Raw genomic sequence first — 26,274 nt, forward strand, 5'->3', positions numbered from 1 at the left:
AGTCAGGCGCTTCGCGGCCTATATAAGCATATGGCCAGAATGTTGTTTTCCCCACATACAACGACACTCATCGTCGTACGCCCCCGCCCGTACTTCCTGCACACCACCATCCCCTGCCACCCGACATGTCCGCCCTCTCAGACTCTGGCAGCTACGAGGACCCGACGGCATACGAGGTTCGGCTGCGCAAATATTCCCAGGAGATTGCCGAGCACACGATACGCCAATGGAACGTTATGCGCGCGAAGCAGGAGCAGCTAGACGCCGATACGACAGAGCTAGAGAAGAAGATGGCGAGGACGAAGCTATCGTCGGAGAGCGCGCAGTCTCCTCAACGACGCGGCCGGAGCGACGCAGAAGACGGTAAGTGTCATTCCCACACCCATCATCCGCAGACATTCATGTTCCCTCGTTCTTCGCTTTGCGTTTAACAAGGCCAACAGGGTCAGGCGTCTGGGAAAGGGCATCGCGCTCACTACGGAGAAAGCTCTGAGCAGTCACGGAATAAGTCGCAGTCGGGGCAGCAGAAGAGTGAGTCCTACCTTTGTTTTCTGCACCGCCGCCGTACTTATCGACCACCTGAGCAGTCCGACGCTTCATAAACCCGCGCCGTTCGTCGGCGAATCATCATCGGACGTTCTGAAGACTGGGACGCCATTGTATCATCACCTATATCCGCGCACGACGTCAGCTCTGCGCGAGAGACGAGCATCAGACGAGTCGCATCACAAATAATTGTAGGACCCGCATCTCAGCCTACCCATGACCTTGCCCATAGGCGAGCATCATACGTTACCTCTGCATGCCTTGTATCATAGTTCCATACACTCAATGATTTATTTACCGCGTACGCGGCATCACTGAACTTGTGAGAGATTGGCGAGAAAGTTGAGCGATGTACAATCGTGTCTGTCGGCCGTCCTGAATTTCGAGGAGCAGTGGCAGGCGCGAAGGGAGTCAAAACGAATCTGACGTCAGAATGGACCGTGGAAAAAATCAATGACGGCGCCCGAGGTCGTGCCGCGTGTAATCGCGAGGGGCTGGGTGACGCGCTGAGGGGCGGCGGAAGGGGGCGCTAGCATGCAGTCGTCATCATGACTGAGGGAATTTGAGGCAACGTCAAGTTCAACTTCGTCCCTTGTGATCGTGGTAAACGGATTTCGGGCCGTTTCCCGAATACTTGATAGCCGCTGGCATTGGCTGACAAGGTGCACGCAACGATGGGGAGGTTGCCTGAGCTGACTGTGTTCCCCAATCGCGCCTCGAGCTGAAGAAGCACCAGTTCGGATCGATCGTCGGGCTGACCGTTGTAGACAGGGGTGGAGGAAGAGGAGCTCTTGTCGTATGGACTCGTTGGCGCCAAGAGTTTGTACACAGCGCTCGCGCGGACGCTATGATAGGCAGACGGAATAATTCAACGTTGCGGCGATAGCGCGTAACTGCACGAATTCCGGGTAGAGGTCGATGGAAGGAGCGCGAGGACGGCCAAGGACGATGGTAACCCAAGAGACATGAGTGGACACGACGCGATGCGGACAGGTCGCCCGATCAGTGGGCGATCAGATCTACGCCATGAACTTTGGGGCGCTTCAACTTCAGAGGAAGGAAGTCGGCCCGCAGCCCTACCCGCACCTCTTGGCTCCTGAACCCATCCACCTTCCATCCCCACTTCATGCTCGCCGTCTCGCGCTCTTTCCGCGCTGTGCGCGTCGCCAGTCGCGGCCTGGCTACGCACGCGTCGACGGCTCCCCCAACCCCCAAGACCGTGACGCGCCACGACTGGACGAAGCAGGAGATCCAGAGCATATATGACTCCCCCCTCCTCGATCTCGTCTTTCGCGCGGCTGCGGTGCACCGCGAGCACAACGATCCGCGTAAGGTGCAGCTATGCACCCTCATGAATATCAAGAGTGCGTTCCCCAAACCGATGTGGCACCCTATGGTACTGACGTTACTCAAGCTGGTGGATGCTCCGAGAACTGTACGTCGAGTCAGCACTGGTGAATGCGACGAAGCTGAGAAGCGCATCAGGCTCCTACTGCTCCCAGTCGTCCCGGTACTCCACTTCAACGAAGGCATCCCCCTTGCTGGAAGTGGAGCCTGTCCTTGAGGCTGCGCGGAAAGCGAAGGCGAACGGCAGCACGCGCTTCTGCATGGGTGCCGCCTGGCGCGACCTCGCAGGCCGCAAGCGCGGCTTCGAGCGCATCCTCACCATGGTGCGCGAGGTCCGCGGCATGGGGATGGAGGTCTGCACTACCTTGGGCATGTTGAGCCCGGAGCAGGCGAGGAAGCTGAAGGAAGCGTGCGTCAACAGTAAAGTTACAATCGACACAAGCTGAGAAATGACGACAGGGGCTTGACGGCGTACAACCACAACTTGGACACATCGCGCGAGTTCTACCCTGAGGTGCGTGCCATTACTTGCTGTTACTTCCTATCATTGACCGTCATCAGGTTATCACCTCTCGCTCGTACGATGACCGGCTGGACACGATCTCCGCCGTCCGCGATGCGGGTATCAGCGTCTGCTCGGGTGGTATCCTGGGTCTTGGCGAGAGCGACAAGGACCGCGTCGGTCTGATCTGGGAGGTCGCGAAGTGAGCAACATTCGCCCGTGCGCAACTCCCGCAAGAGCTCACCATCTATCCAGCATGCCCGAGCACCCAGAGTCATTCCCCGTCAATGCTCTCATCCCCATACCTGGTACTCCCTTGGAGAAGAACGAGGTTCGTATACCCCACTCTCTATCCACTCCGATCGCGACTGACGATCCCCAGATGGTCCCCTACCACACCCTCGCGCGGACGATCGCGACGGCCAGGATAGTCATGCCCACGACGATCATCCGCATTGCCGCTGGCCGGAATGTGATGCCGGAGTCCGAGCAGATGATGTGCTTTATGGCCGGCGCCAATGCGATCTTCACCGGGGAGCAGATGTTGACCACGCCTTGTACGTCCCCCTTTTCTATTTCCCCCTCCCGCCTCCTTCACATTACTCACGCCTGTACAGGCTCGCCTTGGGATCAGGACAAGGCCATGATGGACCGCTGGGGCCTCGAGGGCATGGAGAGTTTCAAGCAGGAGCGCGTCGCGAGGAAGGAGCTGCCGCAATTTATGAACGCGGAGACGGAGGTTTCCCCTTCCTCGACGGAGGTGTCCCCACCCCCGGTGGAGCAGGCAAAACCGCTGGAGACTCCGACGCTCAACATCGCTTGAGATGCATCCCAGTTTCGTGGAAGATGTATCTCAGCATCGCCTGCGACCTATCCATCCATACTGACATAACTCATTGTAAAGCTAGTGTATAACAACAGTACTAGAGGACGCATATCCGTGTACGTGGGTGCAGGTATACCGAGCGATGCCTATCCGGTGTTCTAACGCAGATAAGTTGATCATGAGCAGGTGAGTTGAGTATAGCCTATGAGCAGGTGAGCCCTGATGAGCGCGATGGAAGATCAGATTGCACGCGCACGGGCCGAGCGTAGGACCCCGCACCGACCCCGCCGTACCCCAGACATATTGTGCGGCCTATGCATCCGTCGGACGATCGCAGCGGCCCATTCATCGACGATCTTAAGGGCTCTTATCGCCTTCGCCGCTTGCGTGCTCGTTGATTCAGGTCGCGCATCGTACACGTTACAGTCCTTGTCTATCCTTACCTCTCCCCGTCACTTACTCAGCGCGACGACCCCTGCTTCGCTTATAGAACCCAGACGACCAGCAAACTACAGCGACGACACCCCGCACTCACGCACCAATCAATAACTCACCAACAACTGAGCAGACGACGACCCGATGTCCTCCTTCCACTTCCCCGAGAAGACGCAACCTCCCCAGGTTACCGCGCTCAACCTCCCGCCCAACACGTCCTGCGTGCTGCTCAAGAAGCAGTCGATCTCCGTCGAGCCCAAGCCGCTGCCGATCCTTCAGCCCGATGGCGTTTTAGTGAAGGTGATGGCGACAGATGAGTACTTTTCACGACGATGGGGGATGGGCGGGGGTATGAGAGTGGTAAGAATGCTTACCTCCCTCTCCAGCACGCATCTGCGGCTCCGACCTGCACAACTACTTAGCGGGGGGCGTTGGCGGGCGGCCGGTAACCGAGCCCTTGGTGATGGGCCATGAGAGCGCGGGGGAGGTTATTGCGGTCGGGGATCGGGTTACGACACATAAGGTGGGGGATAGGGTCGCGGGTGAGTAGGGTCGTTTCTCCGGGAGGGGGGGGGGTAGGATTAAGGAGGAAGCTGATGGGAGGTATTTGCAGTCGAACCCGGTCTACCATGCCGTCGCTGCATTAACTGCAAGAATGGGCGGATGAATATCTGTACTGGTGAGCTCTGTTTCCTGCTAGGGGCGAAGCAGCAGACTCAGTTACCTTGACAGACCAGCACTACTGCGGTGCTCCGGGTTCTGTCGGTTCGCTATCCAGGTCAGCCGACTACGATAGAGGTGTGAGACCGACCGCTAACGCTGCTTCGCCAGGTACTTCGCCCTTCCCGCGGACATGGCGCCGCACATACCAGCGCACGTATCGTGGGATGAGGCGGGATGTATACAGCCGCTGGCGATTGGCGTGCAGATAGGGAAACGGGTCGACCTGCGAGCGCATCAGACGGTGGCTATCTTGTGAGTTCTCCCTCTTCCGAGTCGTCAGCTCCTCGACCAACCCGTGATTGACCCCTCGCGCAGTGGTTGCGGACCCATCGGGCTCATCGCTGGGGCGGTCGCGCACGCTTACAGTGCGCGTCGAATCATCGCCTGCGACATCAACCCCTCGCGTGTCGAGTTCGCGCGCAAGTACATCTCGCCACTCACTGGGAAGCCCATCTTCGACCACGTCTTCGTGAACACGAAGCTATCCGACAAGCCTGTCAAGCAGGGCGCGCCGCCCCACCCGCAGGGCTCGGACCCTACACCGGCCGGCGTGGCGGATGGTGAGGTCGGAGAGGTGGAGGACCACGAGCAGACGCTGGGTGATATCAAGTGGACGCATGCGCAGGCTAGAGCGGCAGAGGTTTTGGAGCAGGCGGGATTAGCTGGTGAAGGAGGCGTGGACCGTGTCATTGAGGCGAGCGGAGCAGAGGATTGCGGGCTTATTGGCGTGGCGATTGCGAAGCAGGGCGCAACTTGTAAGTGGCTACCGAGAGTCTGAGAACCGATTTTCCTGATACTTTGTTTAGACATCGCAGTCGGGTTGGGCCATGTTGAGACGAGCATCTTCCCCATGATCGCGGTAACAGCCAAGGAGCTGGACGTGAAGGGTGCGTGGTCCTTTGTTGTTGAATGAGAGCCAAAGCTAACCGGTCTCAGGCATTACACGGTACACTGCGTCCTGCTTCCCAAATGCCATCGACATGCTCGCCCGCGGTGTCGTGGACGTGAAGCCGTTGATCACGAAGAAATACACGCTGGGGGAGAGTCGCGACGCGTTCGAGGCAGTTCGGAGCGGGAGGGAAATCAAGGTCATCATCAGAAACCAGGAGTAGACAGTAGGAAAAAGTGTAGTATAGCAAGCAAGCCCTTGAGACGGGTCGAGAGAGAAACCGCGAGGATCATGGGAGTTTGAGAAAGAAAGGGAAAGAACGTTCGCCTACCACGTGATCGCGTTCTGCCGTGAGAATTTCTGGTTCGGCGGTCGGGCCGCCGCAATCCGAGCGCGCCGATGCTGGAGTTTGGAGGTCACCTCCACTTTCCCCAAGTCCTTCCTGCATATGGTCGCCCAAGGCCCTGAATCTCGGTCAGGGAGTCGTATGAGCATGGCTGGTCAGAAGAGACGTGCAGCAGCCCAGGATGACCCTCTGTACGCCTCTATACTCCCTTCGTCGGCGCCACCCTCACCTAGCTTCACAGGGCCACCTTGCCTTTGAGCGACTCGAATTCATGGTACTACCCGTCGTACGGATACGACACGGAGGATGAAGAGGAGACGATTATGCCTGGGTCGTCTCTGGGGAACTGGGGAAACAAGTCGACTCGCGGGGCGCGCTGGGTTAGGCGAGGGAAGATTGCAGCATGGGGACCAGAAATGGACGATTGGCAGGTGCGTGGCATGCGCTCGAGCGTGTTGTCGCTGCTTACAATGCCTAGACTGAGGAGCGCGCAAGGAAACGCATCAAGACGCTTATGCAGCAAAACCCGCGCCCATCATCGCCGCCCCCTTCCCTGGAGCACCTCTCCCGCACGCCCTCCCCACCTCTGGTGGCACCCTACGACCAGCCGCTGGCTGACCATGTCACCTACACCTCGTTCGTCATGGACAAGGCTGTGACCCACACCTTCCGGTCCGGCCTCGTCGAAGAACTTGAGAACGTCACGAATGGCCTAATCGAAGGAGAAGCAACAATGAAGCGGGCACTGGGCCGCCTGTGGCAGGTCATCAGTGAGGACCCTGATCGACTGCAAGGCAGCTCCCTACCCGTGACGAAGTTGGAGGAAGAAGACACCGAAGGCGTACCCGAGTACCAGATCGACCGAGCGAAGCGGTACGGGCGCGCTCCCGACCTCACCCCCACGACACACAAGCTCTTCCTGGTCGGGTCGCAACCGGGCGTTGTCGAGCCTTCGCACTTCACCAGTCTAGACACTCAGCGGGACACGCTAGAGAAGAGTCTAGCAACTCTGCGCGAGTTGCAGGACGACAACCGAGAATACGCAGAACGGTTGGCGGAGATCAGGGAAGGGCTCGGGGAGATTAAGGCGCAGAGGAACATCATCTGGCAGGATGTTCGCCAACGGGCTGTCTCTGAGTTGCAGGACGCGGCGGTAGCGTATGCCTCGTCGTCTATGTAGATCACCATCTGTATGCGTCTGGATTCGGTTACTGTATTGTACTTAGTTTTCGCTGATTTCCTACACTCTTGCTCTCGCTGTGCTCCGTGCTCTCTGCGACGAAGTCGGTGTCTGACGCGAGGCCAGGTGGTGGCGGAGGTTGCGGTTCCCGAGACTTTGTGGCGCGTCTCCTCGCTGCCGTCATCAATCACTGTGCGGGTTGGCTAACACACGACAAGCTTGTTTCCCGCCATGACCCCGCCCATACCAGAAGTCTTGGGGCTCACGCTCCGAGATCGTCTGCACATAAATGTCGAGCGTCCCCATATCCCTGTCGACCGACCGACACCCAATGGTCAGCCCAACGGGAACACGCGTATGGACGGGGAGCTTCCCCCAGCTACTCCTCCCGAAGAGGGGGAGGACCGCTATATCCGCAAGCTGAAGATCTATGCAAAGAATCTACCCTATTCCATTGAACCTGAGTCGAAGATGATGGAGATTCTCGACTTCATCCTGCTCCGCCTCACCCAGTGCGTGGAGGCGAAAGACTATGATGTCGGTCTTGTGCAGTGGGATTCACTTCTGTCCTAGTACGTGGTTCCCCCCTTCCTGCGTACCGGTATACTCACATTCCGAAGCTGGATGATGCTCAAGTACCCCATCCCGAAGGAGAAGCGCATCCGCCTCGCGAAGCTATACTACCACCTGTGCACCGTGCCGGGCATGTCCACAAGCAACATCGCGCTTTGCGCGGACGCGTTCAAGGCATTAACACGGTCCAAGAAGAAGCTTTCGATCGAGGACATGCGGCTACCGTGGAAGCCCGTATACGACCTACTAAGTAAAGACCTGTTCTTGGCGAGGCGCCAATTCGAGTATACGTGCGTGAATAGGCTTGAGGACCATGAGAACGAACTCTAACGCTTGTTCAGGCAACTCTCATGGTGCATGGGGTACCTTGCCAGTCATGCCCGCCGCTTTTACCATCCAGGGGCAATTGAGGAGATGCTAAACACATTCGTCCCGCTCATCAACAACACGAGCTTGAATAGCGTCCTATGGTCGCAATATGCGCTCCTCACTTTCCTTCCCGAGTCGCACCCTCAAGCGTACCTTCCCATGCTCTTCCGTCATTGGCAATCCGTCAATTCATACCTCTACGATGAGCGGATGCTAGACTTCGTGTCGAGATTGACCGTGCTGCACGTCGACCCGAGCGTCAGTGACCCTCGGAAGATCACAGACGTACCAGACGACGCGCTCTCTGAGGGCGAGGGGCGACCGAAGTGGGCGCATGAAGAACCCGAAGACAACTTCGTGTGGTCCGGCATCTACAAGGACGTGGGTATTTTCACAGAGCAGCAGTGGTCGTGGGTGATGTGCAAAACACTTGTGTCGATGGGTGAGTTTGGTGGTCGTCCCTTATCTACATGCGTTGACAAGCGCCGCAGAAATCCCACTAGCGGACGCAGGCTCCCTCACCACAGGCCCGCAAGCCGACAATCAAGCAGCGTTCGAGATTGACCGCTTGCCGAAGGCAGCTTGGCGCATCCCGTCGCTCGCTCGCATCCTGGTGTACTCCATGGCGCCAGATAGCATGCCCTCACCTGCATCGAACGCGCCTACACCAATGTTCACGCCAACGCCCTCCGGCATGAACACGCCGATGGTACAATCGAGTTCGCTGAAGGAGTTCCTTGCTGCGCCACTTGGTAGAGGTCACTCCGTCTCCCGTGGCAGGACGTATCTTGCGGGCTCGAAAGCGCTTGACTCGCTCGTGACGCTGATCGCGTCGGTGGAGAGCTTCTTCCACCCCACAAACTCGGGAGCGTGGACTGTAGACGTGAGTGTACTTGCTTTTCACCTTGAAGCTCCCCTGAACTTCTTGCAGTTGAGCGCCTTCGTAAAGTATATCGCGTATGAGTTCAACAAGAGTAAGCTGTCTATCCCGTGTCATCAGAGCTTGCTCATCACACACAACCAGGATGGCATGAGGAGCACCAGCCTGACTGCAAAACGCCCACGAATCGGCGTCTCACGCGCACTATGAAGCGCGAGCTCGTCAAGAGCATCCGCACCGTGGCACTGCTTGCCATGTTTTCGCACGACCCTAAGGTCGTCGTCAATATCCAGAGTTGCTTGAAGTCAATGAGCGTGATGGAACCTGATCTTATTTTGCACCCGATCTTGGACCGTGCGGTGCCGTCATTGGAAGCGGTCGTTGAGGCAAGTCTACCCCCGAACTGTAGGGAACAGAGGGCTGACCTGCTGCATAGACGCAACGCACGATCAGCATCATCAAAGCACTTGGCGCTATTGCTCCTGCTATTGTCTGTCGCGACGTTTATTACCCCGGCGCGAAGTTCCTTGTCCCCCTTCTGCAGTTGCTTATTCCAGGAATCGACCTGGTAAGCTCAGTCGCTCTTCGGCGTCAATGGCTACTTACATCCTCGCAGAACGATCCCTCCAAGACCCTATGCACCACAGGCTTCCTCATGGAGATCGCGCAGTACATCAAGATCGCAGACCTCACTGCTGGCGAGCCCAAAGCCACCGACGACACAGTTCCTGCTATGCCGAGCAACGCCTACGCCAACCTCGCCCTGCCTGCTTTTACCTCCGATATGGGCATCGCGGATATCACTTCACGATTATCCGACGAGGAGGAAGATGAGTTGCTAAAGGCATCGACGCAGGACTTCGCCGATTGGATCGCGAACCTGGTCCGCCGGGTTATTCAATTGCTTGAGAATCTGCCGGAGGAGGGCGCGAACGGCTCAGCAGGCGGGGAGCTGGAAGGTGGATCCATTCACGTTGTGAATTAGGGCTTGGCTGATGCGCTTCTACCAGTGCAAGTCGTCGACGCAGTCGCCGGCGCCTTCAGCCAGATCTGCGTGCACCTGTCCGAGCCGCTATTCGACATGGTTCTGGGCATGGTCTACGACTATGCCTCGCAGAACGTGCGCTCGAACGCAGTTCGCGCTGTCCACCAACTCGTCGAGTGTGTCGCGAATGCCGATCCGGAGAAGACGATCAAGCGCTTCTTGCCGTTGTGCGAACGCAATATCCGGATGGAGTTGGATAATGGTGCTGGATCCTTGCGTACAACGAACTCGAGCCGGCCATTGCCGTCTGACACGACGCTGCATTGGAGTAAGTGACTATCGACCGTTCTCTTCAGCGTTGCTGACCAGGTTAGATTTGGCTATGCTCAGAGGCACTGTTTACAAGTAGGTCCTTCGAAAAGTCTGCCAAACTCCGTGTGCTCAATAGTTTCCTCAGCGACGGTTCCGTCATAGTCAAGCACCGCGAAGCTCTGCTTAACATCGTCAAGCTGCTGAGCAGCCGCTGCTACTCGAAGCGCGCATACTCGTGGACGGGCAAGTTCCTGACGAGCATGTTGATCACCCTGTCGCATACGTACCCGCTTGAGAATAAGTTTGTCAACCCCGACGAATGGAATAGCGAGGGTAAGTACCGACGAAAATGCCGCCAAGACTAGTCTGACACCCCAGTAGAGTTTAACAAGGACCACTACAAGCACTGGGGCAAGATGTACACGTCGGAAGATGTGTCGGTGTCTTGGCATGTGCCAAATGAGCAAGAGATCGACTTTGTGCTCCAGATCTTCCGCGAGCTGGTCGAGCCAACGCTGGCCACTTTAGAAGGATTGCTACAACCGGGTATGTTCGCTTGCTATAGACTGGCTCAGCCTCTGACGAACGACAGGCGTCGTACGGGATGCCATCTGGCGCAACGACTTTTGCCGCCATCTTAGTCTGGTCCGCAGTGCATTCTCGGGTACGCCTACATTGCTACAAGAATTCCTGACGGAAGAAGAGGCGCTCAACGAGAAGCTGGATACCGACATCCTCAACGAGATACCCGAGATGATCGCCAACATCGCGCCGTGCACGGCTGGTTTCTGCTTGACCGACCCCGCTGATCCGCGGTATCAGTACGTGGTGTCCTTGAAGCGGCGATTTGGGAGCCTGCTGCACCATGCTTCGACATCATTGCGACAGCAGGGCGAAGAGAACACGGTTGACGCTGTGCTCATCCTCGTGCGGTCCATACGCTCTTACATGCTGGAATACGGCGACTCTCGCGATAGGTGCGTGTGCAATCTACATGCAGATATACCCTTGTCGACCTGTATACAGCTTCTACGTGAACGAGGACCAGTATGCGTCTGAGCAGAATGTTGCACGTCAATACGCGAACCAGAAGGTCTGGCCCCGCGCGGTCTTCGTGCGCAGGGCAAGATACTACCACTCGGCGCGATTGAGGTGGAATTCCATCGAGCGAGCGCGCAGAAATACCGAGAACGCTCTCATTGACGACCTGGTGGTAAGCTCGGATCCCTGTGTGAGGCCGTTTACGAGAGCTCACTTCACGCCAGGAATGGTCGCTTTGGCACTACCCTATCATCCGACAGTAAGATCATGCAAACCAATGAGTCGCATAGAGATTAATGCTTCCCAGAGCCGCACAGGGTGTTCTCGATGCTGTCAATGGTGTAGGTGTATCTGATCTAGTATCCCGCCGCGTTGACTGACCGTTATGCCAGACATACGACGGCGTAAGGAAGCGTGCTCTTCCCGTACTGTTCAAGGCCTTGGAGCCTGGTACAGATGATGATCGCATGAAGGGTGCGTTGTGGACGCTGAACATGTCGGCTTTCGGCAAGTACGCGGTGGGTGAGCCGACCCTCTGCGCCGACTTCTGGAACGCCATCTTTCGCAGCCAGTGGAACGAGAAGGTGCTTCGACCATCCTGACCTTGCACAACATTGTCTCAATGCTCCTTGCAGCCATCGATTCAAGAGGCCGTCTCTGTCGTTGCCGACAATGGTAAGGCATCTGGGCGGATGAAGGGCGGGACCGGCATCAAGGCTAACGATACTGTGAAGCCCTCAATAGCTTCGTCGAACCGTGCTACCTGGTCTACGACGTGCCGACGCCGGATGTAGACGAAGCTGTCAAGGACATCAAGGCGATACTGGACAACATGCCGAAGGACGCTGCTTTGACCATCCGCTGTAAGGAAAACAGGATGAGGCGGGTCAGCTTGCAAGAGCGGTCAGCGGAGCGCATCGTAAGCAAACATTTACCATGATTGCGAATGCCGGCTGACGATGCTAGACGAACATGGTGCTAGAGATTGGACATGCAGACAAGACGCATTGGCGCTACCTCATCGTGGCTATGCGTGTTCTGCGCACGCTGGTCAGGCGAGATGTCCCCTTGACGAAGGCGCAGATCACGTTCTTCCTCGAGAAGTGTCACGACGAGCATCCTACGGTCGTGAGTACGAGATGCCATTGCGCAACTACCATGTCTAACTGATGTTTTCCAGCGATACGTAAGGGCTCATACGTGCTATGTCACCTCCAAAGCTAACATCGCTATGGCTTAGTATGCCCAACGCGCGGTGATGAAGGGCCTCCGCAACATCAAGCTTCGCACACTCTGCAAGTCTTCCGCTGACCTCGTGCAGTACCGTCCACGGAATCCTTTGAAGGAAGACGTGAAGATACAGCAACTTCCCATCGTCAAGCGGCAGCTTCTGGACGCATATCGCGACAAGCGTGTAGACCTTACGAAAGGCAGCGACCAGCCGTGTGTAACATGTTTTCCTTGCAAGCTTGTGCCTCACCCTTTCGTAGCATGCTCCTGGATCAAGACCCATTCTGGCTAGCCTGGCACGATCATATTACCATGACTCATGTACCGGATGTAGTCAAGTCGACGTACCAGCCATGGGAGCCAGTTAGTCAAGAAGCAATTAAAGCAGTCCGCGAGCTGGCAACGACGAAGCAATTTTGGGAGGACCTCGTTACGTATTACGGAGAGGAGAACCACGAGTCTACGGTTGTCCAAGATAACATCGCCACGGTGAAGAGCATTTGTGAGTTCATCCGCTTTCGATAACGAATAGCGAGCTAACGATTCGCATACAGTCCAATTGCTAGAAGACGAGCCGTTCCCGTATGTCAAGCCTATCCTTACCGACCTTCTCTCCAAAAAGGACAAGAACAAGCAACGAGCTGGCGCTGAGCTCCTTGCGGGTGTCATCGGAGGGTCGAAGAACTGGCCCGGGGAGAAGCAGAAGGTGCTTTGGGACTGGCTCACGCCTCAAGTGCCGTCGCTACTCGGTGGTAATGTTCAGACCGACACAATCATGGTGTGGACTACCTTCTTGGAGTACATATGTGCGTTCTCCCATTTCTACCGAGAGCTAGATGCTGAACTGGGATCAGTCTACAAGAAGGATCCTCGTCGCCTACAACCGTTCGTAGACTTCCTCATGAAGGAGTTCAAGATGGTCGACTTCCACGCCGAAATGTCGCTCGATGCGCTCAAGGTCCTGTCGATGTTCCGCGCGCTCTACGAGGAGTTGAACTGGAAGTTCTCGCCCTGGACAAATGAGGTTCTCAACCGCTGCTGGGCGGAAATCCACAGTGAGCACGACGATATCCGCGCGTACTTTGGCGAGATTGTGGCCTTTGCTGGCAAGATCAAGGTATTGACTCGCTACCTTGTTTGGACCTCCTACTAATGGAACTTTATAGCTTTCCGCTCGTCCGTCCATCCCCTCCGTCGAGGTCTTCGTCAAGGAATGTCGCCGAGTACCAGAAGAGTTCGACATCATGGGCACGCGTGGGGTATACCATAAGAAGAAGGTCGTCGAGCTTGTGCAGAAGTTCGCCGTATGGCGTCAAGAGCGGCAACCGGGCGTTCGCGCGTTTCAGTCGACGTACGACAGGGTCGGGATCACCGTGTGCAAGTGGCTGTTCCAGAGCGTGCACGATACGAATGCAGCGTCGGTGTTCGACTATATCTTGCCTCTGATGGTGAGTATTCCCTACGTCGTCATGCGCGCGTCAATTGACAGTTGGTGACTGTAGCCTGAGCTCTTCCGCTTCACGGAAGGTACGTCTGATGTACTTGCATGAAAGTTACCATGCTAACACGCTGATAGTACCCGATAACGACGAGCTTGCGCAGCGCGCCAACCTTCTACTCGTCCGGATGTGCGGTGTAACGCCACCGGCGTCGCTCGTGAACCCCATCCTCGACGCAATTTTCGATGCGATCCAGAACTCACCGGTATGCCTCAAAAGCCCACATACTTGCAACGCGCGTTGACGCTGCTCCTAGTCGTGGAGAGTGCGGTTGAAGGCTCTACCGCTCGTGCAGGTCTTTTACTTCCGTCAAGTGCCGCTCATCGGCGAGCAAAAGATGGTCGAGATCATGGAGGTCCTCTGCAAATGCCTTGACGATGAGGTCGTAGAGGTGCGCGAGATGGCTGCGACGACTTTGTCGGGTATCCTTCGCCTGTCCCCGCGGCGCAGTGTCATGACGCTCAAGGTCTGTACCTCCTTTCCCTCTCTCTTCCTCACATCCGTGTGCTCACGATTCACTCCTCCAGGACCGCTTCGTCCGCCTAGCGAAGAACAGCCACATACCTCCACGCTCCGATCCCGGCTACAGCGCCGCCATCCGACGTCGACATGCGGCGATCCTGGGTATCTGCGCGTTGGTGGACAGCTACCCGTATACAGTGGAGAAGTGGATGCCGGATTTGTTGGCGAATATCTTGGCGGAGCATACGTATGACCCGGTGAGCATTGATCTGCGATGATGAGTGGGAATGGCGTATAGTGCGAGGATGAAGAATGGGGCGAGGATGAAGGATGATGAGACGAGACGGAGTGCAGCGGAGGACGAGATGCTGACAAGCGACGCAGATACCCATCTCGACCGCGGTGCGGAACTGTGCGAGCAACTTCAAGAAGACGCACCAGGATACGTGGCACGAGGACTGCAAGAGGTTCAACGAGGACCAGATGGTGGCGTTGTCGACGCTGTTGACGGGATCGTCGTACTGTGAGTTGGTCTACACGTTGGGTGGCGGGCGCGTTGCTGATGCACTGGTAGACGCGTAAATGAACTTCAACTTGAACGAATTGATACGAATGGACAGAACAACGAAGAGATTTGAATTGCATGTATCCCAGATCCAACGGACAAGTAGTAGGTGGAACAACAGAACGTAGAGGGTGCCAAAGAACGTAGAGGAGACAAAGTCCGCAAGGGAACGAGAACCAGAAGATCTACGATACGACCATGTGAGGGTGAGTAATGCTACAGTAGGTAGAGGCGCAGTGTAATAGCACGAAATGTATCATGGAACAACAACAATTTCTTGAGGATACAGCTCGTGTGCGCGGGAAGTCGAGAGTGAACGTAGTGAAGACTCAGAGGTTCATGGGCTTGAAGCGGACGGCGAAGGAGCAGAAGGTGTGGCGGATTCGATATCGGTCTCGGGGAGAACGACGGGTGGTGGGGTCGTGTCCTTGCCGTCCGCAGTGCCTTGTCGTGCGCCTGCTGAAGGGACTTTGTCGATAGGAGCATGACGGCGATCTTGGTAGCCGGACTTGACGCGGTTGTTGGAGACGGACTCCCTTGAAGATGGTCAGCTTCCAAGCGATAACATATGCATCCCACATACCGTATTTCAGCAATAAGATCGTCAATGGCATACCACGCAATCGAGCTGAAGGCCACCCCGCGCCACCAGCCCAGTTGATCTGCCGGCTCGACGTATGCGTGCGCATGAAGGTGGTCAGTTACGGGGATCTTCGTGTCCTTGAAAGGCGGGGTGATGAAGCCTATCCGGAAGGGTTGGGTATTGCCTGGGGCAAGGTCTTTCAGGAGCCGGTTGGCGATGTTACGGAGGTTGACGAGGAGGGGGAGGTCGCTTGAGGACTGGCGTGAGGTCAGGGAGGACTCTGGAGGGAGCCAGCGGGCGTACGAGCATGTAGATTGAGGGGACATGCAGGCTATGGTGATTTGAACAATTGGACTCAGCAAGGACGAAGAGTACACACTTGAACGCAAAGACGATGTGCCCTGTGCTTGATACCGGGTACGCCGTCTCACGGTACGCAGTGAAAGTCCCATCTCGCCACACGACATCCTTGTTCGACGTTCCTGCGGCGACGATACTACAGAGTGGGCAGCCAGGTCGCGGGGCGAAGGCCATGATGAGAGCAGGAGGCAAGGTGGTTACTGACCACTTGTCGACTTGCGGGGAAGGTCCTTGATGAGTGCAGATCATTGACATCACACCATCACGCGCGCCTATCTCTTGAATCCAGCCGTCATGTCAGCTGCAACCGCCACTCCCGCTCTCCGTGGCAGAGACGACGTCCTCGGCGCATTCGATGGCTTCAGACAACATCTTGACGAACACCACGACCGGAGAGAGAGGCTGATTAAGGTCCTACCTTATTCCGCCCTCGTGCCACAAATTCACCACTGAAGCGCGACCTATGTAGTCCAGCCGAGATGCTACCAATCTCTCCAAGAAGGTCATATTTTTGCTGCATCGCCTCATGACTGAAGATACTTCCGACCCGCGCAAGGCCGCGCGGCGAGGACACGAGAAGCTGAAGGAGGTGCAGCAAATATACGCCGGGATGGCCGACAAGGGCGAGCTTGAAGGGGACCGATTCTGGCGGTATCAGCACCAAGTATCGCCAGGATTGCAAGAATACATCGAAGCACTGTCATACGCGCATTATCTCGAGCACGAGACCCTAATCTCTTTTGAGGAAGTACAACGGTCCTTATGTAGGGAGGATGGGACGCCGGTATGTTGCTGCGCTCCACGCAGAGAATAGTTCTGATTGCTGATACACCCATCCCAAGTACTTCCCACTCACAACATCAGACTACTTGCTCGGTATATCTGATTTGACGGGAGAGCTTATGCGCTTCGCAATATCGAGCATCTCACGTCGAGGCGGCAGGACGAAGGCCGCCGAGATCTGCGCATTCGTGAGGGATTGCAAAGCCGGCATGCCACTTTCTCCTTCAAATCAAAAGGCACTCATCGTATCTTGCAGACTTCGAGCGCCTTACACCATACGTCCGCGAGCTACACAAGAAGCAAGCGGTGACCTCACAGTCGCTGCAGAAAATCGAAGACGGTCAGTACTTTGGCCAAAGAGGGTTAGGTCAACGTCGATCTAACCCCACTACAGCCGCCTACACCATCGCTGTCCGCTTCTCGGAGTACGACGTACCACCAGAGATGATGGAGGATATTGTATCGAGTACGGTAGCCAATTTCAGTGCCGATCCCCGAGACTCAAGAGCCGGTAGGGGAAGGAGGGACGACTACGATGATGAGGGGCGGGATGAATATGATTGAACAATTGTGGTATTCAACATATTTCTGCGACGTGGTATGGCAGACACAAGTCAAACCAGCTTGGCCTTTTTGGTCGGGAGTGGCGATGGTGATGGCGGCGGCCGTGGTGTTTTATGCGTACCAGCCAGCATCACCTCACGCACGAATCCGTCCCGCTTTTCCCTTGCTTTTCGCGTCCGCTCCACATCCTCCGGCGAGTCCTTGGCCGGAAGCTCGCGCAAGGCCCTCTCCAAAAGCGCAATCACAAATTTGTGGATCCCATGCCACTCATACCCCTCGAACTCGTACGCAAGGAGCAAAAGGTCCCACCACTGTCGCAGCAGCGGCTTCAGCGGCTCGAAATACGGATGAACATGACCGAGTATACCCTCCTCGAACAGTTCAGGCTCACTAAAGAGCTGCGCCTTGTTCATCGCGATCGTCTCCGTCTCGTCGCCGAAGAAGCAGAACACGATGCGGCGCAGTTCCGTTATTTTTTCCACGTCCGACGAGTCGTCAGGGATGTCACCGTCGAGCTCCTCCCGCCTGTCGCCGCCTGGCCCCGAGCGGGTTACGCACAGGTAGAGAAGGGTCCAGAAGAAGGACTCCATGTCTTGAATGGCGTCGTGGACCACCCCGTTGTAGCGAAAACCGGAGAAGTGCATGTTCACGCTCACATGCGCTGTGTTGAGTATTTGCGCACTCGCGAACGGTGGACTGCCCTGTGTAATGGCAGTCAGTCAACGCATTCAACAAAGCATCGTCGAACTCACAACTCGAGGCGCACGCAACGCTTGGTCTTCTGTACAATTCAAAGGTATGGGACGCTGCTGCGACGGGATAAATCTAGTTCTCCGAGCAATGCACCACGAACATACCAGCAACGGTACGGCATCCCAGCCAAACATGGCCGGTTCGATGGCCACATTTGAGGATAGTGACCCGTTCCACTTCTCGTAATAATCGAGAGCAGCAGAAATATATGTGACGCCCAGAGACCTCGGAGATCGAGCTTCAGGTGCTCTGAAGCGAATGAAATGATAGGCGCGCTGTGCGAGAGTCTCGGTGATGTTTTGTATCTCGCGAGCCATGGAGGGTAGAAGAGGTTCGGCGGTGGTCTCGGGAGGGGGGGAGATGCGTGCGGATATCTTGGGAATTCTGCTGGCGTGGCCGAAGTCGATGAGGCAGCATTCTGGGTCCTTCACTCGGATGGTCGAACCATTGGACGTGCGTAGCAAGGTGATCAGCAGGTTGGCGGGGCTGACGTCTCGTTGCAGGACACCGTTATTGTAAGCGTATTGGTGGCCTTATGCTTATTATTTAGATATGCGCAGAGCGGGAGGAGTCAACGTACCACGGACGCCTTGCAGCAGAAGCGTCAACAGCTCTCGCAAAGATGCGAAGTACTTGATTGAGCAACCGAACACATTCATGACAAGCCGCTTGCGAGTTCGGCTTGCCAGCGCTTTGGCCTGTTCTCCAGCATAATACCGCGCGAGCTTGTCGTGATCGGTCTTGAAGGTCATCCACCCGCTAGCTGCTGCTTCATTCAGCCGACGCATTCGTTTACTGGCGGGCGACTCGTCTGGTGGGGGTGGCGCGGATGGTAGGCCATGCTGAATCAGCCCGCCAGTGCTGTCGACCTCCCCACCAACTTCGGCGGTCTCATAGCACTCCATTGTGCCAACGTACCGTGAAGCAGGGTTTGGCGGAGTCGAGGTCGAGTTCAGTCCGCCAAGATATTGGTATATGGCCCCTTCGTCCGCCTGTTCATCAGATTGCCACCATTGCTTGATAACAAAGACCTGTCAAGGAGTGGGCTGTGCGGTACGTAGAAGGCCCCAAGCCAGATTTACTTACCGGACGCCAGTCTGCCTCCAGACAGCGATCCTCATAGCGGATGGCCGCCCAAACCATCGAAGAAGCCCCCACAATGGCGTCGACCTGAAGGTCTCTGAGCGCCTTCACAGTCATATACGTATCGTTCTTCATCGATATCACCCATTGCAGCTCGCAGGAGTTCTTCTCGTATAACTCAACGCTGAAGCTGTCTGGTCCTCGGGAAGAAAGCCGATACGTATGGATAGGCGGGAGCGGCTCGCGCACCAGCTTCATAGTGGTGTCGAAGCCAAGGCGATACGCGGGCAAAGTAGCCAAGGCAGTGATGACGTGAACGAAGGCCTTTGGGTCCTGCAAGCAATAATCAGACCGGGTACACAAGACGAGGAGAGAGGTGTACCTCATGTATACCGATGGGCGCGTCCATGCCAACGGCCCCGGACCTATCCTGTAGCCACACGGCCACGTGCGAGCGACTGAGGGCGAGACCAAATACGAACCGCCGGTCCTTCTGCTCGGCCATAATCGAGCGAAGGTACTTGAGCAGTTGGCGGACGAGGGATTCGTCTGTCTGACTCGGGTTGGTTCTGCTCGCAACCGGAGCTATAAGTTGCAGCCACCAGAGCTTCTCTCTCTTGTCTGCCTGTCGAAGCTGGTTAGTCGGAATTCTCCTTCTACATATCGAATGTGACCCACCGGTAACGAGGGATCGTCGAGGATGGGCTCCATTACAGGCATAGCTAGAGCGCATTCAGGCCAAGGCCCGACCAGTGCCGTCTCTTCGTCAAGACATGTAGGGGGATGCGCATAATAGTCCATCCACGCGACTTCGCAAGCGACACCCTCATACTCCGGAGTACTTTTGGCCACCTCTCGAGCTGTGGTCGCTATACAGTTCGCAATCCTAACGAACGGTATGTAGAGTTCGCCCCTCTTGAACTCCTCTTGATTTTCTTGCGGAGGCCAAAGAGACCATCCCTCGCGCTTCTTGTCAAGCAGCTGGTCTGTGACTCGATGGTAAACAGCATCCAGGACATGTGCATCGACCGGGAGAAGGGAGTCTAGGAAATCTCTGCGAGTCACTAGCCGAGAGTCAGGAATTTCCTCCATAGGACAACACGCGTTGTAGCCTTGTCGAGCGCCGGCAGCAAGTGCCGCGGCTACTAGAGTTCAGTTCGTATAAGCACGGCCGCGCAATCCGGGAAGACTAGTGTATGCTGGTGATGGTATGAAGCAAGAGCGCGTACCGCGCGGGTCCGGTACTTACCTATCATACACGTGATCGTTATGTCCCAGCTATTAACGCTGCATGATTGTCCACTCCACATCCTACTCAAGCGAGAGGTACTTGTGAGGGTTCAAGCACGATCGATAGCTAGTAAACACAAGTAAAAGCACAAGACAAACAAATGGAAAACTACATATCACTTCAACTATCCACCGCCATGCTATCATCACCTCCTTCCTTCCCTGCAGGGGCTGGTGCCGCCGGTTTCTCCGCCTCCTTGGGAACCTCCTCCGACCCCTTACTAGGCTCCCCCGCAGGCGTCGACGCCGCTGGCGAGTCCACATCCATCTCCCCACTCCCACTCCCGCTGAGGATCTGCGCTGCCGTGGTATGACTGCTCGGGCCAATCCCTTGGGCGGCCGTGCCACCACTGCCGCTGAAGATGCCCACGCCGATGCCGAATTTGTGGTCCGCGTGGTCGCGTCGGCCGCCCTCTCCTTCGTCGTCGGAGTCGGAGAGCTCGCCGTCGTTTTGGGTGCGCGTGTCGAGGAGGCGGGTGTGGCGGCGCTCGTCGGGTGGGATGAGATCGGCGTCTTTGCTGGAGTCGGCGAGGTCCTCGTCGTGGGGGCCAATGGGGACGTCTGTGAGGATTAATTAGTGGATAAGCGAGAAGAGAAAGTGAGTGAGGGGCGCTGACCCTGCATCTGTACACTAGGCGGGCCACCTGTGTGTCGGAGGTTCTCCAACACAATCCGACGTACGCGGTCAAGATATGCGGGCGTGTTAAGATCCTCGGCATTTGAGGACTTCACATCGAGTTGATAATCAGGACCAAAGTACTCGTAGTACTCGTTCACGGGGATTTCTGCGAGGTTCCATTTAGCAAGCTGAATAATCAGGCAAGGCGTATGAATACTCACCAGGCTGCAATTCCACACCCGCCGCCAAACCAGTCTCATACGCCCACGCGCGACTGACATTGCGCATCGTGTATCCACCACCGCCAAGCAACAACAACGGCTTGTTGAACGACTTAACGAACTTGACGCAGTTGGCGTGCCCTCGCATCGACAAGTTGAAGCACCCCAGCTTATCTCCTGACAATGAGTCCGTCCCGCACTGCAGTACCACAGCCGAGGGGTCGTAGGTCTCCATCACCGACCGGATGACAGGCTCGAAGACGGACTTGTAGTTGTCGTCGGTGATACCGTCTCGGAGGGGAAAGTTGAGCGCGTAGTATTTGCCTTTGACGACGCCAACGTCCTAGGATGAGTGAAATTCGATTAGAAATAGGAATAGTGCGAGGGTAGGCAAGTCAACGCACCCTCAACTCGCCCGTCCCAGGGAAGTACTCGCCGTACTTGTGGAAGCTGACGGTCATGACTCGATCCGTCGTATAGAACGCTTCCTCGACACCATCACCGTGGTGGACGTCGATGTCGATGTATAGTACACGTTGGTGGTAGCGGAGAAGTTCGAGAATACCCAAGACGATGTCTATAAACAGTCATAATTAGTATGCTTCGTGCAGCTGAACGGGAGAAGTACAGACGGACCGTTCACATAGCAGAACCCGCTTGCCTCGCTCTTCTTCGCGTGATGCAGACCACCGGCCCAGTTGACGGCAATGTCGCATTTGTCCCGGCTCAACCGAGCAGCACCCTCTGTTTTTGCTCGTCAGTTCTGCCGCCGTAACCCAAGTTTGACAAGCACTGTACCCATCGAGCCTCCCGCAGATATTGAACAATACTCAAAGAGACCGTCAAATATAGGACAATCGTCTCCGACATTGTCTGTGAATAAACGGAGTGTAAGCAATGCGGCCATGCATAGGTGGCAGGAGTAAGGAAAGAGAAGACATAAAGGCAAGCCAGACGCACACTTGTGTTGCTCCCGTACATGCGAGTTCATGTTCACCGGCGTAATCTTGCTCAGGAAGTCGACGTACTCGTCGGAGTGGAACTGGGTCATCTCGCGCTTCGTCGCGGGTTTTGCACGCTGGGGTAAGAGAACATGGTTGGTTGGCCACAATGATATTCGGGGGAGGGGAAGCCAGGGAAGGGGATCAAGGACATAAATATCAGTCAGGGTGAATCGAAGATAAATACAAGACGACGCACAAAGATCTCCATCTTCTTATACAGCCCATAATTCATGACGAGGGAATGGCACATCCGTATGCGCGTCGGCTTCATCCTGCGCGAGTAAACCCCTTCACATCAGTACACACTTCGGAGTACCCATAGTAGAGCACGCACGGATGTCCCGGACCATAATGAAAGCCACCAATGTCCGAGTCGAAGAAGTAGCACTATAGAGGGAGGCGCTTAGTTCAGTGGGTTGGGCGAAGACGGTAGATTGGGGGAAGTTGAGGTTGGCGATGACACGCACGACGCGCTTCTTCTGGTTCTCCCCGTCCAGGGGAACCATCTTGCCTGCCATGGTTGGATGGGTGGGGGTGCGCGGATGGGTGGTGGAGGACAAGGGCTATTTGTGATTTGATCATCTGCGCGCACGTGGGAAGCGCGGCCATTGTTCTTGGACAATGGGCCTGAGAGCGTCAAGGTTGTCAATGCTTTAGCCAAAAGGTGACGTGCAAGCAGAGCCATTCTGACCGAATCTTGGGCTTGGGGGTTCAAGGCAGGTCATCACTGAGCACGGTCAGTAAGCTAGTGCGGCACACAAACTTCAAGCAGGCCAATGCGTGTGGTGCAGTAGATATTAATCCACGTATACATTGTCTATCCTACAGTAGTGCGCGACGGGTTTTGTCTATCTGCGTTCTACGCGGACAACAGGATATCATATGCCCTCTCCGCGGGCGGGCGACCGGCCTGTCAGTAGGTGTGGCAGCTAGCGAGCCTTCGCTTCCTGCCAGCCGTAAAGCATCTAGTTCGCGAGCTGGACAGCGCGCTCAGCAGCGTCGTCGAGGCCGTCGAAGGCGATGATCTTGAGACCGGACTCCTTGATCATGGCCTTAGCCTCCGCCTCCTTCGTGCCCTTCAAGCGGACGACGAGGGGGATGGTCATCTGGAGCTCCTTCGTCGCCTTGATGACACCCTCTGCGATGTAGTCGCAGCGCATGATACCTGAGAAGATGCTCAACACTTGCGCTCGAGAGAAATGGATGTATACGTACCACCGAAGATGTTGATGAAGATGCTCTTGACCTTCGGGTCAGAGAGCAGAAGCTCGAACGCCTTCTTCACGGTGTCGGGAGTAGCACCTCCACCGACGTCAAGGAAGTTAGCGGGGTTGCCGCCGTGGAGCGCAAGGACGTCCATGGTGGCCATCGCCAAACCGGCACCGTTGACCAGGCAGCCAATCGACCCGTCGAGCTTGATGAAGTTCAAGCCCGCCTTCGCGGCCTCGACCTCCGACGGCTCCTCCTGCGAGATATCGCGCAGCGCGAAAATGTCCTTCTGCCTGAACTCTGCGTTCTCGTCGAACCCGAACTTCGCGTCCATGCACAGCACCGCGCCGTCCTTCGTCTCCGCGAGCGGGTTGATCTCGATCTGCGTCGCGTCCTTCTCCTTGAAGATCTTTACGAGGTTGCTGAAGATGCCCGCGGCCTCAGCCTGCAGCTCCGGCTTAAAGCCGAGCTTCGCGGCGATGGCCTTGCCCTCCTCGATGCTCAGGCCCTTGTCGAAGTCGATGGGCGTGGTGATGATTGCGTCCGGGTCCTTCGCGGCGACCTCCTCGATGTTCATGCCGCCCTGGGCGGAGGCGACGAGGACAATGCCCTGCGTGACGCGGTCGTTGAGCACGGCGACGTAGTACTCGTGCGCAGGCTCGCGGGCCTCGGCGATCATGACGGTGTTGCAGGGGCGGCCGCGCTCGCCGGTTTGCTTGGTGATGAGCTTCGCGCCGAGCATCTTGCCCGCGAGGTTCTCGACTTCGTTGGCGCTGGGGAGGGGATGAGGGAGGGGGATGTCGAGTAGGACGTATGTGCTGACCTGGACGCCATGTGCACACCGCCCTTGAAGCCGTTGTCGAACATGCCCTTACCACGGCCACCAGCGAGGACCTGCGCCTTGACGACGACAGAGTCCTTGCCCTCAGATTCTGCAAGGCATTTAGCCACGTTCGGGTATCTCTGACGCGTTGGCACTCACGGAACTGCTTCAACGCAGCAACAGCCTCCTCCTTCGTCTTCGCCGGGACGCCCTTGGGCGTGGGGATACCATACTGCAGGAGGTCGGCGACTTCCTAGGAATTTGTTGGCCCGCACTCACCGAGTTCAGCAGCTGAACCGACTGGTATTCATGGATGGACAAGAAGCGCTTCTGCGCGGACTGGCCGGCAGCGGAAGCGGTCTGTAGTCACCGTCAGCGCCGTCAGATATTATTCTCGCCGCCGTCGTTCGCACCTTGAGGAGCGGGCGGCGCGCGACGCGCAGGGAGGAGAGCATCGTTGAGAGAGAGGTAGGAAACGTGCGCTCTCTTGAGATGGCGGACGCGCTATCGGGACTCCGCGACCGGCGCAGCCCGGACCGGCCCGGACGCCCGCGCTCGCTCCAGGCGATTCAATTTTTTCTCGCCGGAGCGCCGGCCGCGGACGCCGTAAACATGCGCGCTCGCGCTTTTCTCTCCTTGTCCAGAGCGACGACGACGGAGGACCCTCTGGGCGCACCCCCCTCTTGTCTCTCACCCCCTAGATGGGCTGTGCTCTGGCAGAGGGACGTTCTCGCCTTGAGTTCGGGCCGTTCTGTATGGTGGACTGTCCGAAATTAGGCTGTAGCGACATACTTCCAGCTAGCCAGGCTACCAGCGATTATTTTGCAGCGATGAGCGTACGGTACAAGGATAACTACGAGCCGCTCCTCCCCCCTCACATCTTCCCCTTCGTGGTCCCGAGCGGGGCCTCGCGATCTGGAAAGCGGGGTAAGCCTAGGCGATCCGAGATCTGGCGAGAGAAGCCTCACTTTGGTACACCAATGTCGACGGCGCAAACCCAAAGTCCGAAGGCGTCTGAATACCCTGCGGACCTCCGTCAGCCATCTCTGCCGGTCTTCAACATCTTTCACCCCTCTCGGCCGCATCTGCTTCCCATCCCACATCTCCCCTCTCGTCCCGCATCTCCTCCATCTCTTTCTACCCCACTTGACTCTCGCACTCACCATCTCCCCCGCAATCACGCGCACCATCGACCAGTGATGCACGGCATGTAGCGCACAGAACCACAGCTCCCTTCCAAAGCTTGTCGGGAACGACTGCATATAAGGTGTGATCGCGTCTAACTGCATTATCGCGTCCGCCTTCGCGCGCGGTACCACCGCCTCGAGCTGCTGCACCGTCGCCAGGAGCGCTTCGCGGGCGGACTTGCGACTTGTCTCCATCGGCGTGTTGCGCACGCGCACGTCGTAGGAGAACTGGTAGGGTGCCGCGCTGGGGGTGGAGGTAGGCGCTATGGCATGCGCGGGGGGTTGAGGGGAGACGTCGTTGTTGGCGGGAGCGCCAACGGTGTTGAGCAACAGGACGAAGTGGTCGCGCGCGTGGCGGAGGTGCTTGCCTGAAGTTCGGCGGGTGCGTGTGTGGTTGCGTATGAGCGAACAGACGTGCGCGATGAACAGCCGATGCGTAGAACTCCTCATTAGCACACATCCCTCCCCTCTGACCCACCCCACGCACCGATCGTCGACCCCGGCAAGAACTTGCTATTCATCGTGAGCTGCGCGTCCTCCGTCAGCTGCTTGTCCAGCAGGTCCACACCCTGCTGCAGCACGGTCTTGCACACGAGCAGCAGCTCGGACAGATCGGACGTGGTGGCATGAGAGCCTAGCAGCTGTCCCTCCGAATCCTGAATGCCGTTCACCAATGTCGACATGTCGGCCTCCTGCGACGCAGTGCTCGTCTGTTGGCCCCCATTCGCTTGCTGTCCGCCCATCGTACGTTCGTCAGTGAGTGTAGAAGTGGTGGTTTCGGTCAAAGTGGCCATCGTTCCGCGGACTCAGGTGAATGCTTGGGTGTCGGGGCCGAGGACGACGTATGGAGCGAGGAAGGACGTCAGCTGCCCCCAGCTCCTGAATTTTATGCAGAGGGCAGGCCTTCACGTGTACTTCGCATCGTGGGCTGGGCGGCTGTATCTCGCAGCGTGTACGCTTCCTGTATGGTCTGACTTTGCGCTATGGCTGGCATCGTGCAGGGCTACCAGTGATACTGCCGCCCACGACGCGAATAGGCTGTGAAGACTCGGTCGTTCTAGGTTCGCTGGTGAAGGGCATGCACG

At 56.8% G+C, this 26,274-nt stretch overlaps 11 protein-coding genes across 11 annotated transcripts; 6 read left to right on the forward strand and 5 right to left on the reverse strand.

Annotated features, from left to right (window-relative positions):
• Nucleotides 1-125: 125 nt before the first annotated feature.
• Nucleotides 126-602, forward strand: SCHCODRAFT_01107799 (uncharacterized protein; the record flags this gene model as incomplete). The annotated part of the gene is made up of 2 exons (XM_003038436.2): nucleotides 126-363; nucleotides 436-602. 2 exons carry the CDS (start codon nucleotides 126-128, stop codon nucleotides 600-602), a joined length of 405 nt encoding a protein of 134 aa, XP_003038482.1.
• A 962-nt stretch (nucleotides 603-1,564) lies between these two features.
• On the forward strand, nucleotides 1,565-3,354 carry SCHCODRAFT_02612582 (biotin synthase). Its single transcript, XM_003038435.2, has 8 exons — nucleotides 1,565-1,910; nucleotides 1,961-1,981; nucleotides 2,032-2,302; nucleotides 2,353-2,407; nucleotides 2,455-2,597; nucleotides 2,651-2,726; nucleotides 2,778-2,952; nucleotides 3,013-3,354. The coding sequence occupies exons 1-8, from the start codon at nucleotides 1,673-1,675 to the stop codon at nucleotides 3,216-3,218; spliced, it is 1,185 nt and encodes a 394-aa protein (XP_003038481.1). The 5' UTR covers nucleotides 1,565-1,672; the 3' UTR covers nucleotides 3,219-3,354.
• Nucleotides 3,355-3,522: 168 nt separating this feature from the next.
• On the forward strand, nucleotides 3,523-5,565 carry SCHCODRAFT_02612591 (GroES-like protein). Its single transcript, XM_050344544.1, has 8 exons — nucleotides 3,523-3,969; nucleotides 4,046-4,198; nucleotides 4,270-4,335; nucleotides 4,389-4,434; nucleotides 4,488-4,631; nucleotides 4,695-5,134; nucleotides 5,186-5,266; nucleotides 5,316-5,565. Exons 1-8 carry the CDS (start codon nucleotides 3,801-3,803, stop codon nucleotides 5,489-5,491), a joined length of 1,275 nt encoding a protein of 424 aa, XP_050202407.1. The 5' UTR covers nucleotides 3,523-3,800; the 3' UTR covers nucleotides 5,492-5,565.
• Nucleotides 5,566-5,679: 114 nt separating this feature from the next.
• SCHCODRAFT_02612594 (uncharacterized protein) lies at nucleotides 5,680-7,023 on the forward strand. The gene is made up of 3 exons (XM_003038433.2): nucleotides 5,680-5,805; nucleotides 5,856-6,045; nucleotides 6,093-7,023. Exons 1-3 carry the CDS (start codon nucleotides 5,762-5,764, stop codon nucleotides 6,792-6,794), a joined length of 936 nt encoding a protein of 311 aa, XP_003038479.2. The 5' UTR covers nucleotides 5,680-5,761; the 3' UTR covers nucleotides 6,795-7,023.
• Nucleotides 7,024-7,041: 18 nt separating this feature from the next.
• SCHCODRAFT_01250767 (uncharacterized protein) lies at nucleotides 7,042-14,827 on the forward strand. Its single transcript, XM_050341322.1, has 32 exons — nucleotides 7,042-7,366; nucleotides 7,415-7,657; nucleotides 7,709-8,178; nucleotides 8,228-8,619; nucleotides 8,668-8,710; nucleotides 8,761-9,002; nucleotides 9,053-9,184; nucleotides 9,233-9,575; nucleotides 9,627-9,929; nucleotides 9,976-10,006; nucleotides 10,059-10,246; nucleotides 10,295-10,459; nucleotides 10,506-10,890; nucleotides 10,940-11,126; nucleotides 11,179-11,213; nucleotides 11,262-11,295; nucleotides 11,347-11,538; nucleotides 11,590-11,629; nucleotides 11,689-11,873; nucleotides 11,921-12,082; nucleotides 12,135-12,140; nucleotides 12,195-12,397; nucleotides 12,445-12,686; nucleotides 12,739-12,990; nucleotides 13,039-13,301; nucleotides 13,351-13,632; nucleotides 13,687-13,711; nucleotides 13,761-13,888; nucleotides 13,940-14,149; nucleotides 14,211-14,402; nucleotides 14,530-14,668; nucleotides 14,720-14,827. The coding sequence occupies exons 1-32, from the start codon at nucleotides 7,152-7,154 to the stop codon at nucleotides 14,725-14,727; spliced, it is 5,937 nt and encodes a 1,978-aa protein (XP_050202408.1). The 5' UTR covers nucleotides 7,042-7,151; the 3' UTR covers nucleotides 14,728-14,827.
• Nucleotides 14,828-15,053: 226 nt separating this feature from the next.
• SCHCODRAFT_02530601 (uncharacterized protein) lies at nucleotides 15,054-15,827 on the reverse strand (the record flags this gene model as incomplete). Its single annotated transcript, XM_003037090.2, has 4 exons — nucleotides 15,054-15,246; nucleotides 15,294-15,550; nucleotides 15,597-15,624; nucleotides 15,673-15,827. Coding segments are annotated over 4 exons (633 nt in total), but the record flags the coding sequence as incomplete, so codon positions are not given.
• Nucleotides 15,828-15,947: 120 nt separating this feature from the next.
• On the forward strand, nucleotides 15,948-17,000 carry SCHCODRAFT_02486981 (Translin; the record flags this gene model as incomplete). The annotated part of the gene is given in 5 exon segments (XM_050342867.1): nucleotides 15,948-16,064; nucleotides 16,123-16,437; nucleotides 16,496-16,681; nucleotides 16,701-16,776; nucleotides 16,831-17,000. 5 exon segments carry the CDS (start codon nucleotides 15,948-15,950, stop codon nucleotides 16,998-17,000), a joined length of 864 nt encoding a protein of 287 aa, XP_050202409.1.
• A 50-nt stretch (nucleotides 17,001-17,050) lies between these two features.
• On the reverse strand, nucleotides 17,051-19,985 carry SCHCODRAFT_02567172 (uncharacterized protein; the record flags this gene model as incomplete). Its single annotated transcript, XM_050343807.1, has 7 exons — nucleotides 19,515-19,985; nucleotides 19,219-19,461; nucleotides 18,840-19,169; nucleotides 18,334-18,784; nucleotides 17,858-18,285; nucleotides 17,753-17,809; nucleotides 17,051-17,701 (listed from the first exon to the last, which is right to left on the reverse strand). Exons 1-7 carry the CDS (start codon nucleotides 19,926-19,928, stop codon nucleotides 17,051-17,053), a joined length of 2,574 nt encoding a protein of 857 aa, XP_050202410.1. The 5' UTR covers nucleotides 19,929-19,985.
• A 33-nt stretch (nucleotides 19,986-20,018) lies between these two features.
• Nucleotides 20,019-22,528, reverse strand: SCHCODRAFT_02567174 (histone deacetylase). The gene is made up of 10 exons (XM_003037088.2): nucleotides 22,438-22,528; nucleotides 22,305-22,357; nucleotides 22,167-22,242; nucleotides 21,927-22,044; nucleotides 21,765-21,839; nucleotides 21,603-21,710; nucleotides 21,371-21,543; nucleotides 20,967-21,309; nucleotides 20,744-20,911; nucleotides 20,019-20,687 (listed from the first exon to the last, which is right to left on the reverse strand). Exons 1-10 carry the CDS (start codon nucleotides 22,486-22,488, stop codon nucleotides 20,248-20,250), a joined length of 1,605 nt encoding a protein of 534 aa, XP_003037134.2. The 5' UTR covers nucleotides 22,489-22,528; the 3' UTR covers nucleotides 20,019-20,247.
• A 191-nt stretch (nucleotides 22,529-22,719) lies between these two features.
• On the reverse strand, nucleotides 22,720-24,486 carry SCHCODRAFT_02612608 (succinate-CoA ligase). Its single transcript, XM_003037087.2, has 6 exons — nucleotides 24,416-24,486; nucleotides 24,282-24,362; nucleotides 24,162-24,234; nucleotides 24,003-24,111; nucleotides 23,186-23,952; nucleotides 22,720-23,135 (listed from the first exon to the last, which is right to left on the reverse strand). The coding sequence occupies exons 1-6, from the start codon at nucleotides 24,455-24,457 to the stop codon at nucleotides 22,936-22,938; spliced, it is 1,272 nt and encodes a 423-aa protein (XP_003037133.2). The 5' UTR covers nucleotides 24,458-24,486; the 3' UTR covers nucleotides 22,720-22,935.
• Nucleotides 24,487-24,651: 165 nt separating this feature from the next.
• On the reverse strand, nucleotides 24,652-26,063 carry SCHCODRAFT_02612611 (uncharacterized protein). Its single transcript, XM_050344545.1, has 4 exons — nucleotides 25,677-26,063; nucleotides 25,166-25,557; nucleotides 24,971-25,025; nucleotides 24,652-24,917 (listed from the first exon to the last, which is right to left on the reverse strand). The coding sequence occupies exons 1-4, from the start codon at nucleotides 25,981-25,983 to the stop codon at nucleotides 24,877-24,879; spliced, it is 795 nt and encodes a 264-aa protein (XP_050202411.1). The 5' UTR covers nucleotides 25,984-26,063; the 3' UTR covers nucleotides 24,652-24,876.
• Between the last annotated feature and the right edge of the window lie 211 nt (nucleotides 26,064-26,274).

This window comes from Schizophyllum commune, assembly GCF_000143185.2.
Source record: "Schizophyllum commune H4-8 unplaced genomic scaffold SCHCOscaffold_2, whole genome shotgun sequence".
In the NCBI taxonomy this organism is placed as follows: domain Eukaryota; kingdom Fungi; phylum Basidiomycota; class Agaricomycetes; order Agaricales; family Schizophyllaceae; genus Schizophyllum; species Schizophyllum commune.

What these genes read in the sequence shown, in the direction of transcription:
- SCHCODRAFT_02612582 (XM_003038435.2), top strand. Translation starts at nt 1,673, where the DNA reads ATGCTCGCCGTCTCGCGCTCTTTCCGCGCTGTGCGCGTCGCCAGTCGC. An exon ending in CACCCTCATGAATATCAAGA is followed by an intron (nt 1,911 to 1,960) that starts GTGCGTTCCCCA and finishes ACGTTACTCAAG; the next exon opens with CTGGTGGATGCTCCGAGAAC. An exon ending in CTGATCTGGGAGGTCGCGAA is followed by an intron (nt 2,598 to 2,650) that starts GTGAGCAACATT and finishes CCATCTATCCAG; the next exon opens with CATGCCCGAGCACCCAGAGT.
- SCHCODRAFT_02612591 (XM_050344544.1), top strand. Translation starts at nt 3,801, where the DNA reads ATGTCCTCCTTCCACTTCCCCGAGAAGACGCAACCTCCCCAGGTTACC. An exon ending in GCGGATGAATATCTGTACTG is followed by an intron (nt 4,336 to 4,388) that starts GTGAGCTCTGTT and finishes TTACCTTGACAG; the next exon opens with ACCAGCACTACTGCGGTGCT. An exon ending in CATCAGACGGTGGCTATCTT is followed by an intron (nt 4,632 to 4,694) that starts GTGAGTTCTCCC and finishes CCCCTCGCGCAG; the next exon opens with TGGTTGCGGACCCATCGGGC.
- SCHCODRAFT_02612594 (XM_003038433.2), top strand. Translation starts at nt 5,762, where the DNA reads ATGGCTGGTCAGAAGAGACGTGCAGCAGCCCAGGATGACCCTCT. An exon ending in GCAGCCCAGGATGACCCTCT is followed by an intron (nt 5,806 to 5,855) that starts GTACGCCTCTAT and finishes CTAGCTTCACAG; the next exon opens with GGCCACCTTGCCTTTGAGCG. An exon ending in CAGAAATGGACGATTGGCAG is followed by an intron (nt 6,046 to 6,092) that starts GTGCGTGGCATG and finishes TACAATGCCTAG; the next exon opens with ACTGAGGAGCGCGCAAGGAA.
- SCHCODRAFT_01250767 (XM_050341322.1), top strand. Translation starts at nt 7,152, where the DNA reads ATGGACGGGGAGCTTCCCCCAGCTACTCCTCCCGAAGAGGGGGAGGAC. An exon ending in CGCGTATGAGTTCAACAAGA is followed by an intron (nt 8,711 to 8,760) that starts GTAAGCTGTCTA and finishes ACACACAACCAG; the next exon opens with GATGGCATGAGGAGCACCAG. An exon ending in TACCTTCTTGGAGTACATAT is followed by an intron (nt 12,991 to 13,038) that starts GTGCGTTCTCCC and finishes AACTGGGATCAG; the next exon opens with TCTACAAGAAGGATCCTCGT.
- SCHCODRAFT_02567174 (XM_003037088.2), bottom strand. Translation starts at nt 22,488, where the DNA reads ATGGCAGGCAAGATGGTTCCCCTGGACGGGGAGAACCAGAAGAAGCGC. An exon ending in TGTACGGGAGCAACACAAGT is followed by an intron (nt 21,840 to 21,926) that starts GTGCGTCTGGCT and finishes GTTTATTCACAG; the next exon opens with ACAATGTCGGAGACGATTGT. An exon ending in GCCTAGTGTACAGATGCAGG is followed by an intron (nt 20,688 to 20,743) that starts GTCAGCGCCCCT and finishes TAATCCTCACAG; the next exon opens with ACGTCCCCATTGGCCCCCAC.
- SCHCODRAFT_02612608 (XM_003037087.2), bottom strand. Translation starts at nt 24,457, where the DNA reads ATGCTCTCCTCCCTGCGCGTCGCGCGCCGCCCGCTCCTCAAG. An exon ending in CGGTTCAGCTGCTGAACTCG is followed by an intron (nt 24,235 to 24,281) that starts GTGAGTGCGGGC and finishes GACCTCCTGCAG; the next exon opens with TATGGTATCCCCACGCCCAA. An exon ending in CTTCATCAACATCTTCGGTG is followed by an intron (nt 23,136 to 23,185) that starts GTACGTATACAT and finishes GCATCTTCTCAG; the next exon opens with GTATCATGCGCTGCGACTAC.
- SCHCODRAFT_02612611 (XM_050344545.1), bottom strand. Translation starts at nt 25,983, where the DNA reads ATGGCCACTTTGACCGAAACCACCACTTCTACACTCACTGACGAACGT. An exon ending in CTTGCCGGGGTCGACGATCG is followed by an intron (nt 25,558 to 25,676) that starts GTGCGTGGGGTG and finishes GCCGAACTTCAG; the next exon opens with GCAAGCACCTCCGCCACGCG. An exon ending in GCGTGATTGCGGGGGAGATG is followed by an intron (nt 25,026 to 25,165) that starts GTGAGTGCGAGA and finishes GGAGGTCCGCAG; the next exon opens with GGTATTCAGACGCCTTCGGA.